This window comes from Molossus molossus, unplaced genomic scaffold (genome assembly GCF_014108415.1).
Source record: "Molossus molossus isolate mMolMol1 unplaced genomic scaffold, mMolMol1.p scaffold_m16_p_10, whole genome shotgun sequence".
Classification (NCBI taxonomy): domain Eukaryota; kingdom Metazoa; phylum Chordata; class Mammalia; order Chiroptera; family Molossidae; genus Molossus; species Molossus molossus.
Genome location: NW_023425345.1, coordinates 36,609,712 through 36,624,555, shown reverse-complemented (window position 1 = coordinate 36,624,555; position 14,844 = coordinate 36,609,712). Strand labels below are relative to the sequence as shown.

General features: G+C 40.4%; 1 protein-coding gene across 2 annotated transcripts in view; it reads left to right on the top strand.

Annotated features, from left to right (window-relative positions):
* The first annotated feature begins 1,346 nt into the window (after positions 1-1,346).
* Positions 1,347-14,844, top strand: part of TM7SF3 (transmembrane 7 superfamily member 3) — a 28,364-nt gene continuing 14,866 nt past the window's right edge. The window contains exons 1-4 of one of the 2 annotated variants that reach the window (XM_036252520.1): positions 1,347-1,486; positions 7,785-7,939; positions 10,447-10,597; positions 14,030-14,150. In XM_036252520.1, coding sequence (XP_036108413.1) covers positions 1,396-1,486; positions 7,785-7,939; positions 10,447-10,597; positions 14,030-14,150 — 518 coding nt within the window. In that variant the 5' untranslated portion in view covers positions 1,347-1,395. Of the gene's footprint in view, positions 1,487-3,696; positions 3,821-7,784; positions 7,940-10,446; positions 10,598-14,029; positions 14,151-14,844 lie in introns of those variants that run through there. The other variant, XM_036252521.1, reaches the window with a different exon arrangement.

Sequence of the window (14,844 nt, the reverse complement as noted above, 5' to 3'; positions counted from 1 at the left end):
TAAGAGGTAAGATGTGAGTGTAGGCAACTAATAACCATCTCTTGTTAGTGTGACAGTAAGGAAAATCAGTGTGAGGGTTAATGGAGAGTGTTAGGACTTACACAGCAATATAATTCCTAACAGCCATTTTGCAAGCTTTTCTGCTACAGGAGAACAAAGACCAAAGTTCCCACCACAAGAGAACTGGCAGGACAAGAAGTACAATTTAAGAAACTAAAACTGCCAAAGAAGCACCCAATTAGACATCCACATCCTCTACCTTTATCATAATAGCTCCTGTCATCTTCCTGGATTTCATCTCCTGAGAGTTACAGGAGTGGGGGGCCTATGGGAGAGTAAAAAACATCATAGAAATAAGTGCTACAAAGGTGGGAAAATTTGGATCAGGCAGGAAAAGAGTTGTGCCTGTTAACATACGGTGATCGCTATAGATTTTTAGCTTAACAGTGGGTTAACCAAATACTGTATGTAATTTTCAAGATAGCTGCTCATTCAAATAGGTAAATGAAAAAATTTAAAGAGCAGGAAAAAAAAAGCAGGGCAATCATTCCCAAATCACTTTCAGTCTGTAAATCCAATTCCACACACAAGCCACCTGTCACTTGGACGCTGCCCTTTAAACAGCAAAACCCTCGGGTACGAGACCTGAGAGAGGAAGTTCAGAGCAAGGTCTGGATTCTTCGAGGATATTTTGCTGAGAGAAAACGAAACTTTATTTTTAAATACGGTGTTCATCACCAGCGCAGTAACCACTACAGAAACAGCGTTACCGCCTCCTGTTTATGCTCACATGGGCCTGCGCCGCTAAGGCAACAGCTGCGGGGAAAGACTGCTTTTGCGTTTTGAGCACCAGATTCCACCTTTTTATTTTCTTTTGCAAAGGACCGTTAAACTGGGGAACAGGACTCTAGAAACGTTAGGCCGCAACACAGTTATTTTTACTCTAACGGTGGTTTTCGTACATAGGAAAGATAAAAAAGCGAGAAGTGCAGGTTACACCACAACTTCCTGGGGTCCCTGGCACCGGCGCGGAGATCCCGGCAGCGCCGGGGCCGACAGGCCGCCCTGCGCCTGGAGGGGGCGCGCGCTGCCTGGGAACCTCCTGCGCCGCCCCGCCCACGGCGAGGAAGCGGTGACGTCAAAGGGGCGGGGCGGAGCGGAGGCGCGGTGCCTCGCCGCGGACCGTAATTACCCCGAGAGGGAACCTCTGGCTGAGGCCGGGCAGCGCAGCCGAGGTTGCTCGCCAGCTCCGCGGACCTGGCTGGTGGGCGGCGCGAGCACCTGGCGGGCGATGGCGCCGAGCGCGAGCGCCCCGGGGTAGCGAGGGCGAGGCTGCGCGGCCCTGAGCGCGCCGCTCCCCGACCCTGGCCTTGGTTCCGCCGGGCCCGGGCAGCTATGAGGCTCCTTCGGCTGTTGGCGCTGGCGGCGCTGGCGTCGCAGCCCGGGGTGGCTGGTGGAGCCGAGACCGCCGGGAACTCCAGCGTGGGTAAGGTCGGGGGCCTCACTTCTGCAGCCCAAGTGGCTCTTGCATTTCTTGCCGAGGCGAATCCACCTCAGGGTCTAGCCTAGCCGCAGGGGCGGTGAGTTCAGCATCGGCGGGAATGGATCGGAGTCCTTTCCTGCAGAAGGAAGTTGCCTCCGCTAAGGAGGCGTCCTAATTTACGCTGTGGAAATATGGAGAGAGAGGTAACTCTCTTGTTCAGACACATTATTACTTCCCTCAGGGAGCAGCCATGTTTGTGGGTTTAATTGGACACTTTAAAGCACCTCTATGCTCCCAAGTGGCGTATCTGAGCCTTTGGAGAGGAAGTTTTGGTGCAGAACCGAGGGCTTTGCGATTGACAGCCCTCCAGACTGAGCAGGTTTTCACGCCCCCAAATCTACATGCTTTTCTAATTGGTAAGCTCGACAGAGTTTAAGAGGAAAAACGAACTCAGATGGGGCTTTAGATTGTAGGTCATGTGATTGATGGTGCAGGGGTTTTAGCAGTAATTCGTAGTTGGTTAATATATAAACTGTGAGATAACACTGTGTCAGGCTGATGATCACGTGCTTTTCCATGTGGTTAAGCACATTCTTAGTTTTGTTTTGAGCTTAAGAGACTACTTACAATTCTGAGACATAATAATTTCTGAATAATGTGATTGTATTCCTAAATACTTATCTTTGAAAAGCTCTTGTGCCCAATGAGTTGTAGAATCTTTGCATAAGAGATAAGCTAAGGCCAGAGCAGGAAAAGGGCAAATTATATTTTTGCGGAAACAAACAGCCTTTTTAACAATAGGGCACTAACATTCACTACAGTGCAGAGTGTGCCAGGTGCTTTTCATGGCAATGTTATGTAATCCTCACGACGCTGTGAAATAATTACCATCCTCACTTGGCAGAGGAGGAAGCTAAGGCCCAAGATGATGATGCTCAGGACACAAGCAAGCTGCTAATAGGGGCACAGGCAGCATTTGAACCCAAGTATGTCTTGCTGCACATTTCATGGTCCTTTCACTTCAACAAAGCTGCCCTCAATAAGAATATTTAGCCCAATATGATGCTTTACACTCGATTGTTCTGTGAATTCTCATTTCTCAAAATAGCTTTGTGATGGAGGTGGAAGAGATGCTGCTCCATTTCAGCAGGTGAAGAATTTGAGGGATTGAGTTTGTAGTTGATCCACACTAGCCCGTGAGTCTGGAAGGCTGCATTCCAGAACTTTTCATTTCTAATTCTATGTGTTAGTATTTAATAACATCTAGAGCACTGGCCGGTTTGGCTCAGCAGTTAGAGCGTTGGCCCATGGACCAACAAAGAGTCTCGGGTATATTCAGGTCAAAGGCATGAACTTCGGTTGCAGTTCGATCCTCTAGTGAGGATTAAAAGAAAATAAATAACATCTAGAAACTTTTACACTTAAATTGAGAAATCTGCGTGATTAAGAGATTAATATTTTCAGACACTATTTCTTGCCTCTTTTCTGTGGTTTCGGCACTGATATTCCCTCCACCAGGATATTCTTTTTGCCTTGCATTAGTCTTGTTGCTCTGTGCAGAAGGACAATATGTGAGAACTTAACTGCTGAATGATAATAAAAGCTGATGTTCTCCACATTTGTCAGATAAAAAGTAATATAGAAATTAAGAAAGACTTAGTTCAAGACTTGCATTTTTCTGGAAAATGGCTGGATTTCTATGTGAGGATTCTGATAATGAGACAAACTGAAGGAACTAAGCAACTGCTGTTATTTAGGAGGATTTACCTATCTTTAACAGGACAAGCTGACTTACATCACTTGAGTAGTGGCTTGAAAGCCAAATGAATCTTTGAAGGTGGGAGATCCAGTTCCTGGAATGTGACCAGCAGGGCACCAGCAGTGCCTCATACATTTAAACAGTTTTCCCTTATCTTGAAGTCTCACTTCTCTGCTGCCTTTACAGTCTTGCATTATTGTTTGTTTCATATCCATTAACTCATGGAATTAGGTAGTACTTACCTTGAGCAGAATGTCATTTGAACTTTCTCATATTTATACTATTGATAATGCTGTAAGTAAGGTAGCAGGCCATTTGTGTAGTTAGTTGCAAGTGGTCTCTTTCTCTTGAAAGTGTGTGAAAGGTATATTTTTGTGTTTCCTTTCAGCTTTTAGGGCTAATGAAAATCCATAAGATATAAAGGAGAAATTGGGAGGGGCAGTTGAATGCTGACCAGTTCAAGGAGCTAAATGAACTGCTTTTGTTTTTAATATTTCATCTGAAGAGAATTATGAAGACTCAGCTTTCACAGATCTTTCCTAAAATCTGGTCATTGTGTGAAATCACAAACAATGGAGGTAAATTTTAATAAAATAGTGAAAGGAGAGTTGCAACATTTTAAGTTGCAAGTGTAGGATTTGATTGGGAAAGAAAAGGGATTGGGTAGCTCTTTGTAGAATGGAATTCTTGGAAAGAAAACATGAGTGAGTGGGAAGAGTATGAAAAATAGAAAAGAATCCCGTTATGGGTCAGATGGCAAAAAAATAGGCACTGCTTTTTAGAGGAGAGTACAGCGTAAGTGCTCTGTCATGTTAGCATGTGCTCTGTAATATCATTTGATGTGCTGTTTCCTTACCACTCCCAAAGTCATAAGATCTCATTATGCCTTGTAAAGTGTTTCTCATGAATCCCTTTCCAGATGGCTTAGAGGTGAATTAAGTTTCTGTTAACTTCTTCAGGATGTATTTTGATTATATGCCTTTATTTGCCATGTGTGCTTTTATGAGTAGAAATTAAATGCAGATTCTGCTAGACTGTGCAGTTAAAGTTGTCTTGACTTTCAGTATTTTTCCTTGTCACTCTAAGGAAGTCTCCTTCTCAACTTGATGCTTATGATGGATGTGCTGAGCATTTATACCTGTTAGTATTCCACTAGTTTACTTGTAGGACCATACTGAATGCATGACTTTCTTAAAAAAATAAGATGAGCCCCTGAAAACACCGGAAAGCTAATGGAAGTTAATAATGCTACTTTATTGTGTAATATTGGACAGTTTATACATCTTTCCCCATTTGTTTGATATTTTCAGCAGCCAAGTGATCTATGCAACACAATTCTCTCCATTTTTACCATGAGGGAACGGAAGCCCCGAGAAAAGAAATTATTTCCCTGAGGTCACAAAATTGAACTATCATTTACTAAACATATACTATATGCCAACTAGGTGACCAGTACTGTACTAGGCTTTGGAATGTCAAACATGACAAAAGCCTGGTATAGCCAGGGGTCAAACCATAACTGATTTTGTTAATACGCAATCTTCTATGAAACTTGTGAAATGGCTATCAGACTGCACAGGTAACACTGCCAGAAGATTTTCACACCGAATTCAGGTTAACAATAAGTAAGAATAGGAAAAATATACTTATCCTTCCCTAATTCATCAAACATTGAGTTAGGAGTTCTTGCTGAACATGGGACAGTGCTCAATCCACTGAGCCACACCAGCCAGGCAAAACATACATTTTTTAAAAAGCTAGATAGATATACAAGAATTCATGCTGTGTGAGTCAATTTAATTAAATTTCAAAAACAGGTAAAGCCTGTCTGTGGTGTTAGAAGTTAGGACTGGGGTTACCTCTGGGGAGGAGGGAAGAGACAGTGATTGGAAGGGAACACAAGTACACCCCTAAGATAGAATGCTGTTTCTGGACCTGGCAGTATAACCTGTGTGTACTTATCTGTGTGTATTAATGAATGTTTGTTTTTTAATTGATACTTGGGCCCTAACCCTAGGGATTTTGATTTAACTGGTCTGGAGAGGGGCACAGGCAACAATATTTTTTTAAAATCACCTCCAGATAATTGTAATGAACAGCCAGGGTGGATAACCACTGTCTTAGAATTTCTTTCTAATAATTACACCTCATGGGCACTATAGAAAATTTGAAAAATAAGGAAATCTGTAAAGAAAAGAAAAAATTATTTATTTTTTTTATTTTTATTTTATTTTTTTTTATCCTCACCCGAGGACATTTTTCCATTTTTTGTTTAGATAGAGTGGGAGGGAGGGAGAGGAAGAGAGAGAAAGAGAGAAAGAGAGAAACATCGACGTGAAAGGGACACATTGAGCGGCCGCCACCCGCATGACCAACCAGGGCCGGGGACAAACTGCAACCGAGGTACGTGCCCTTAGCGGGAACCGAACCCGGGTCTCTGGACCGCAGGCTGATGCTCCAACCGCTGAGCCAAACCGGCCAGGGCAAGAAAAAATTATTTAAAATACACCCTTAAAGGTATCTGCTTTTGATATTCCTACTTACTTTGTCAAGTGACCAGTTTTGTAAATAATACAGTCTCTCCCTCTCTCTCTCTCTCTTTTATTATTTGGCTTTGACTGGTTCTAGCTACAGTCATTTGGGGAAAGAAGGTTAGTTTCTGAAATGCCAGGTGTTCTTCTTGAAGAAGTCAGAAGAAGAGACTATAACTGAATGTTTTGGTCCTAATCATTATATATTTTCACATGGGCTGTTTGTTTTCATTTCTGATTTTCTTAATGAGAATAAGGCTTCCTAGATTGTTTTATCATTTATGGTGAAAGGTGATCTGTTACAATGTTACAGCAAAAAAACATATATCAACAAATAGGATTATTGCTTGAATATTCTTTTACAGAAACAGAACTATTTTATTTCTTATTCGTGCTGGAGTTAACACCCTATATGGAGATTGATTAAGTAATTATGGTTATGTACACATAATGAAATAAAGTATGTAGCTTTTAAAATGGTAAAGCAAGAATTACCTATGTCGATGTGGAAAGATATCTAAGATCTATCAAATGGACTAAACCAAACATATATCTTTTTTTTTAGATGTGCATAAAAATACTCATACTGATATATACTAAATCCTGAAAGATGTGTACCAAACTGTTAATAGTGATTATTTCTGCACTGTATATTTGCTGGAGGGATTAACTTTCTCAATGTTTCTTTCTTTTTAAAATAAGGACTATATATTATTTGGAAAAATAATACTATTTTTAGGGGAAAACAAAACAAGTACAGAAGTGTTGAAAGAGTGTCACTACTTTGTCTAGGTAGAGTGTGCCCCTGTTTTATAAATTTCAGATGATGAGTTGAGGTAGAACCTGTGTTTTGAGTGCCATTAAGCATGAAAGTTTTTTCAAATTGTGCAATTTCTTTCTGAAAAGAACACCTTACTATCACTATAGAAATTTTATAAACAGTGAAATATGTAAAGAAAAGAGAAATTACTTAAAATATATTCCCAGGGATACCTACATTTAATACTCCTACCTTACTTGTTTTGTTAAGTTACTAGTTGTTTAATAATGTATTTAGATTTCTATGGTCCTGTTTTTCCTTACTGTCTTTTAAAGCCGTGAACTTTCAGTTCTCCATTTCTTACTTGTGATTTATCTTCACCCTGGTTTGCCTGTTTAGTGGATTATTTGAGAATTAGGTTGGACAAAGAACTGGTGTGCAGCCGGGGGAAAGACACACACAGAACCATGGACAGAGCGAGTACAGATGGGAAGGGCCTAGATGAGGTGTTGGAAAACTGTTGTTATAACCTGTCTTTTATGTGGATTCTGAACTTAATCCTTAAATAAACAAACAAAAAGCTCATTTGTTTTTCAGAACACCTGTGGTTCATGACTGTATATGAAGTATCTGGGGTGGGCATTCAAAAGACATTTTTTTTTTTTTTTGCCAGTGTTGATGGCACTTTCTTTTGCAAGTTAGGTAATACAGTCTCATTTGACAGATGAAAAAAATTGAGATTTAAGAGAATTGAGAAACTTGCCAAAGATCACACAGCTAATAAATGGTGGCATAAAATTGAAGCCACCTCTGTGTCTCCAGAGAGACTTCAGAATTCTTAGTTCATACTGTTCTTTAATATCAGTGCATTCCTCAGAGTTGTGGATCCTACATTCAGGGACTCTGTTCAGAATAGAATTGTTATGGTTGCTACCAGATGGGGACCTTTTGTGGACTCTGGGAGCCAGGCACCTTGAGCATCCTCAGCTACTTTAAGAATTGTTCACATCTTTTGAAATACCTTTTTTCCCCACTTTAATTCTTATTTCTACCATTCACTAGCCAAGTCACCCTAGCTTCACCTCTTTAAGCCTCATTGTCCTTATCAGTGAAATGGGCTGTAATAATATTTATCTCAACTGTTTTTTCTTTCTGAAGATTAAATTAGTAGTGTATATGTTTTAATATGTGATTTCTACAAATTGACCTTAGAGGTACATATATTACACTGATACATTTCTCTTATTGTAGGTATGCTTGAATTTTCTGTGGGGAAATTTAAATACTTCAAGCTCAACAGGTCCTTTCCAGAGGAAGCTATTTTGCGTGATATTTCCAGCAATGTGACTTTTCTTATTTTCCAAATACACTCACAGTATCAGAATACAACAATTTCTTTTTCTAAGGTAAGTACAACGGATTATTTCTGTAAAAACTGTTTCTGTATTTTGGGGCCTTGTTTTTAGTATAAGCACTAGAATGTGATGCCTCTTTATGCTTAACTTTATATCCTAAGTTTTAAAAAAATCAAAGTTGGTTTCTGTCAAGTTAATGATTTAGACTGGATAAGAGGTAAGTATCTCAGGCCTTTCTTCAGTGTGGTGACTGACCTAAAGAGTTAATGACAGAGAGCTGAGTTTGGGGGGCGGGGCAGCTCTGCCAAATGTTTCCTATCTGAATGTAGTTCGAGCTTCCTCATGACTTCTCACTTTTTCTTTTTCTTACTGTACTGGGTCCTTAATGATTTTTAGTTGCGAATACATTTTAATGGGTTTCCATTTTTGGTTAGCCATTTAGTGTTGAAGTTTACTACGACCTGTATGTTTAATAAGACCCTATCGGATCAAATTTATTATTTGATGCTAATGGAAACAAAAGAATCCTAACACTGAGTTCATCCCATCCAGTGGTGGGTTTCTAGCAGCATTTAGAACTCTTAAAGAAAGCATCACTAAACCTCTTAACCTCTACCTCAGCTTTGGGAAGCTTTTCAGATGCCCTGGATTAGCCTAAGCTATTAAGGACCTGCCATTTATGTTAACCTTTTACAAATCTATTTCTATTTAGCCTATATGACCTATTAGACTAATAAATTCCACTCTGTATGATACTGTGTTCCTTTGTATTGGTCCTAAGCATATCTTCTAATATTCTAGAATTTGCTAACCAAAGTTCTTTTAGTCTAATTTATATATATTTTATAGGTATTGGTCATATTATCTTTCAAACTAAGTATTTTTTTTTTCTGACATCCTGCTCCTACCATGAACATTTTGAAATTGCATGCCTGTGTGGTATTTTAATAGAATAGAAATGGAAGAGTTTGATTAAGGAAGACAAGAAAGAATAAATTGCTAATTGCAAGACATAACAGTGTTTATGACCCATTTACATTGACTTTGCTCTAGTTCTTGGCAGCCAGAGCAGAAATCAAAACATGTCAAGTTTCATAACTTTCTCAGAAGGAAGAAACATGCCAATTACTCAGAGGAAGCCAAGTTTTTTTCTGGCACTATATTCAAAAGGAAACTTCCTACTCAGGTCCTTACATAGGAGACATAGGAAAATGGCACGTACATAATTTTCTTCTTGATAACATCACAGCACAGATAACATTTGAAGGAAGAGAAAGGGTGGAGAAAGAGCATTTATATTTATTGCATACCTACTATGTGCTAGGCTGGTGGTTCTTAGCTCCTAGGGCCATAGACTTTGAATCCACTGAAATCTATGTACTCACCTGGCAAAAAGTATAGATTCATCTGTATGATTTCATGGGGACCTCTGGAAAACCTCTGGGCCTCCTAATTAGGAACCCCTGTGTCTGGTTTTTCATATAATTAAATTCATTCTCACAACAGCTCAACAAAGTTGTTACAATGCCTATTTTTACCTCTAAAGAAACAGAGCTTGGATAAAGGGATGTTGACATAATTAATGTGGCAGAGGTAGTCTGGATGAACATCTTGGGCCTCAATTTTCATGCAGAAAGGATCTGAGTTATCTTTAGTTATAATAATGTCCCTTCACTGTGACGCCTTTAGTTCTCCCTGTGTCTGGACCACTGAGAGGATAACCAGAACTGCGTGAAGCTCTGGAAGTGAGTGGTCTGTGGGAAGAGGATTGTTTCTGTTTCCTCTGCCCTTTCTGACGAAGTGTGGTACTTTGGATTTTTTGAGTCATGATGGCAGTTGGTTTTTTGAAACTGTTGATCCTATAGTTCGTCAACTAATATTTGGATCATTCTCCCTTATACTTGTCAAATTGAAACCCATCTGTCACAAAAAAGTCAACCTGCACGTCATTCTGCACTTGTGGGAAAACCTGTCAAGGAAACCTAACATATGCCAATCATAATCCTCCAACTCAGTTTTAGCTAGCTTACCTTACCCTAAAAATAGGACCTGCTAGTATCCCAAGAACTTCCCAACCTCCTAGCCCATCATGCCTCATTTCTGCATTGCTGTTTCTAATGCTCTATAAAGCTCGCTGTTGCCCTGAATCCCTCAGGAACAATATTCCACAGATTGTGAGGCATTGCACTCCCCCAATCCATGGATTGTTTTCCCCTGAATAAAGGACATCAAACATGGTATGAAATTATTGGAGTTTCATTATTCAACAGTGGTCTTAGTACCTGACATAGTAAATCTTAATTTGGGTATTGAAAAGTTTGGAAATTTTGTTGCATGTGATCAAAGATTGTGTATTTTAAATAGTTCTTCCATCTATATTTGTGGGCACAATACACATGGAGGTGAAAAGAATTCTTTCATTATTGAAGGAAGGTCTGTTTTTATTCCTTTTTGTTTTGAGAAGATTTGGAATAGGACATGTATATTAGATCAAATCTAGAATTTAAATATTTTGTTCAACTCCTTATTTATAATGACTCTTTTCTCCCTTATTGCAGACTGTCCTTCCCAGTACCTCGGGAACAGGCATTGACAAAGGACTGGTTTTCATTCTTAGACCAGAGCAGAGTATGTGCTTTTGGTATTTGGAGACTTTAGATGCTGAGCCGGTCCAAAATGTGGCCATTCCAATCTCCTACTCAGAAAGAGGTAGACAAACTTGTTTGTCTTCAACTTCCATTACTGTCTAGAACAGTGGTTCTCAACTGTGGGTTGCGACCCCTTTGGGGTCGAATGACCCTTTCACAGGGGTCGCCTAAGACCATCAGAAAACACATGTTTCGCCCTGGCCGGTTTGGCTCAGCGGTTAGAGCATCGGCCTGTGGTCCGGAGAGACCCGGGTTCGGTTCCCGCTACGGGCACGTACCTCGGTTGCAGTTTGTCCCCGGCCCTGGTTGGTCGTGCGGGTGGCAGCCACTCGATGTGTCCCTTTCACATCGATGTTTCTCTCTCTCTCTCTCTCTCTCTCTCTCTCTCTTCCTCTCTCTCCCTCCCACTCTATCTGTGCAAAAAATGGAAAAAAAAATGTCCTCGGGTGAGGATAAAAAAAAGAAAGGAAATAAACGTGTATCTTTAAAAAAAAAAAGAAGAAAACACATGTTTCTAATGGCGACTTATAACAGTAGCAAAATTACAGTTACGAAGTAGCAACGAAAATAATTTTATGGTTGGGGGTCACCACACATGAGGAACTGTATTAAAGGGTCGCAGCATTAGGAAGGTTGAGAACCACTGGTCTAGAATATGGGACTTGTTCATGAAAATGTAGGGAAAACTGTAATCTTATTAAAAGTGTTTATTGTAAGTATAGTATATTTAATCAGAAAGGTTTTAATAGCAAGGGAGCCAGAGAATTAGCATTGTATTGAAAGCCCAGGTAGGGACTAGGAGAATACATTTATTCATTCGAAAAACATTTAAGGCACCTTTGGAGAAGCAGTAACAAAAGGGCAAGATACAGTCCTTAACACTTTTGTTGGTTATTCTAGGCAGAGGGAGGAGCTGAAGAAAAATGGGAGTGTTTGGAGAATGGCAAATAGTGGGTGTGGCTGGAGGCAGAGTGTGAGGGCTTTGTACACAATTTAAGGTTTGCATTCTATTCTGATCAGTTCTGAGGAAGCATAGAGAACGTTTAAGCAGAGGAATGATGTGATGAATCTCATCTCTTAAAAAAACTGTAGAAGCAGTGTAAGGAGTAGGTTGGAGAGGGCATAGCAGAGTTAGGACTCAGCATACCTTTGAGGGCTCAAAGTGAGAAATGAGAATCTGAACAGAGGGGACGAGAGAGGAGTTAGAGAAGGAGGGATGGATTTGAGATATTTGGAAGGTAGACTTGATAAGATACAGTGACTAGTGGTTATGGATTATTAAAGGGGGGGGCATAGACTTCCCATTTGGGCGGTTGGGAGATAGTGATGTAAATGAAGTGTAGAATTAGGGCTGTGGTGGTGCTGGATGCTTTAGGGGGTTGAGATGGGGTAGGTGGTGACTTCAGTTTGGAACACAATTAATTTGAAACATTTATAGGACATCTGGATGGAAATGTATAGTAGGCAGTTTTAAAATACCTGCCTGGAGTGGAGGAATAAGGTTAGATATTTAACTGAATAGCTGCTCAAAAAAGCCACAGAAGTGAGTGTGATTGTCCAGGCACATATGTACAGATTTAGATAGCAGAACCTTTCATAGTGCCTCCCACATGCCAGGCACTGTTTTTGGGGGATGCTAACTGCCGGGGAATAAGCGTAAGACTAAGGAGTGGTCAGGGAGGGAAAAGAAGAGCCTGGAGGTCCTGCCTGAAGTGAGGAGAGGTCAGGAGAAGTGACTGACAGTGTTCCTTTGACAGTGCAGTGAGTGGTGGCCTTCATGAGAGTCCTGTTAGTGGCTTATTGGGGATGAAAACTAGACTACAGGGATTGAGGATTGAAGGTGAGGTGAGGGAATTTAGACTGTGCTCAAAGTTTGATGGTTATGAGAAGGAGAGAGAGCAGTAGCTAGTAAAGGAGGAGGAATCCAAAAAGTGACCAGAGTTGAAGAAAGACAGTGTTATCTGTAGCAAAAGGGTCTTCCATCAAGGACAGTATACAAAGAAAAATTATGAACAATGGAACTTCAATTTCCATACATATCCTTTTCTCGGGTATGGTAAATATTCGTAAATGTAGCAAAAGGTGAGTAGGAAGGAAGATCATAGAATTCTGAGAAAAATTCCACAGTGTTGAAACAAGTGCACATGAGGTGTCTCCATTCCAAATCTGGCACGCAAAGGCAACTGCCAGAATTCCTTGGTTTAAGGAAACAGACCTAACTGTGGGAATGATCAGATGAGTGTATTAAGTTGAGATCTCATCAGCCTTTAACTTGGCTTACATTGTTCTGTCTTATCTCAGTCTTTCCACTTGAGTCCACTATATACAGTTCTTTGTATGGAGTTGAGCTCATGTCAAGTGACTGATTTAAGTTTTGTCTTGCTTAAAGGCCATGAATAGGATTCCTAATGAGAAAAGAAGAGCTGTTTTAGCCATGTTATTAATGTAAATGAAATACCCCAAATTTATTTGGTTTTTAATTAAATATTCAAATACTATTTCGCCACATGGTCTTAGGGGGGGTCTTTTTTTTTTTTTTTTATCCTCACCCGAGGATATTTTTCCATTTTTTGTACAGATAGAGTGGGAGGGAGAGAGAGAGAAACATCGACGTGAAGGGACACATCGAGTGGCTGCCACCCGCACGACCAACCAGGGCCGGGGACAAACTGCAACCGAAGTACGTGCCCTTAGCGGGAACCGAACCCAGGTCTCTCTGTACCACAGGCCGACGCTCTAACCGCTGAGCCAAACTGGCCAGGGCGGGGGGGGGGGGGTCTTTTGAAGTCTTTTACTCTTTCATATATACACAAAGATTTGCAGAATTGATGACTGTCTTTCTCCCCATAGAAAGAAGCATGTGAAAAGTGGACACCCATTCCTCTATTACTCATGGAGGTCCTTTACTCGTTGGCATTGTTTTTGTTCCCCTTCATCCCTGGGTTCTTATGCTCTTTTTGTGGGTTCATAAACCCCAAAATCTAATTAAAATCTCTCTTCCTAGGAAATGCACACATTCAACTTAAAATTTCTGGGTGTTCATAGAGCCCTTGAAACCCATTCTTGGATCCCAGCTTGAGAATCTCTTGTCTCTTCTGACCATTTCAACTCTACAGCAGAATTTGGCAAACTACAGACTGTGCCAAATCCAGCTCGCTGCCTATTTTGTACATAAAGTCTTATTGGAACGCAGCCCTGCCTATTTGCTTATGTGCTGTCTGTGGCCACTCTGGTGCCATGAGCAGGGCCCTCATAGCCTAAAGTAGGCATTATCTGACCCTTTACAGAAAAGATTTGCTGACCCCTGTTCTCGAGCCCTTAACCTTGGTTAATTTCACCCTCTTTAACTTCAGCTCCTTAGGTAGTATAAAACTAGAAGCTCTGTATTTAACTTCTATATGGAAAGTTCTTGTAAGAGTGGAGTTCTGTTTTTTGAGTATAATTTGAATATATAAAAATTCTGTGTTGAGTGACTTTCTTATTTTTCATACAGATCCGATTCCTGGAGGCTGTAATTTGGAGTTTGATTTAGATATTGATCCCAACATTTACTTGGAGTATGATTTCTTTGAAACAACCATCAAATTTGCTCCAGCAAACCTAGGCTATGCAAGGTATGTCTGTCTCTCATAGTTACTTTTAGAACATGCATAACTAGCTGTACCGTAGATTGAGTGAACTCACTCAGAATCCATCATTCTCTTTAGTAGAATTGAATTGTTTAGTTTTTTTCAATGGAAGTAATTCATACATTGTAACTAATACTGGAGCTGTCATTTACAGTTAATACTGTCCTCCTCAATTTGTATGGAGAGCCAGATGTTGAGTCCCTATTTTGAGCTTAGAAGTACATCTTAGTTTCCATAAAGAGTTTTACATATGGAAAGCATTTTGGAGCCCCAAAACATACTTATTTTTTTGTAAGGATTTTATTTTAATTAAAACTCTGTGCCTGGCCGGTGTGGCTCAGTGGTTGAGTGTCGACCCATGCACCAACAGGTCGCCAGTTCGATTCCCGGTCAGGGCACATGCCTGGGTTCTGGGCCCGATCTCCAGTTGGGGGCAAGCAGGAGGCAGCCAGTCGATGTTCTCTGTCATCGATGTTTCTATGTCTCTCTCTCTTTCTTCCATCCTCTCTCTCTAAAATCAATAAAGAAAAAAACTTAAATAAATAAATAAATAAATAAAACTCTGCTTCAGTTTCTACTTTAACAATGATAGTTAACATGTGAGTAACATTTGAGTGCTCTCTGTGCATTGTCCACAGTAGTGAGTGCTCTGTGTTCTCTGTCATTTAATTCTTCTTTT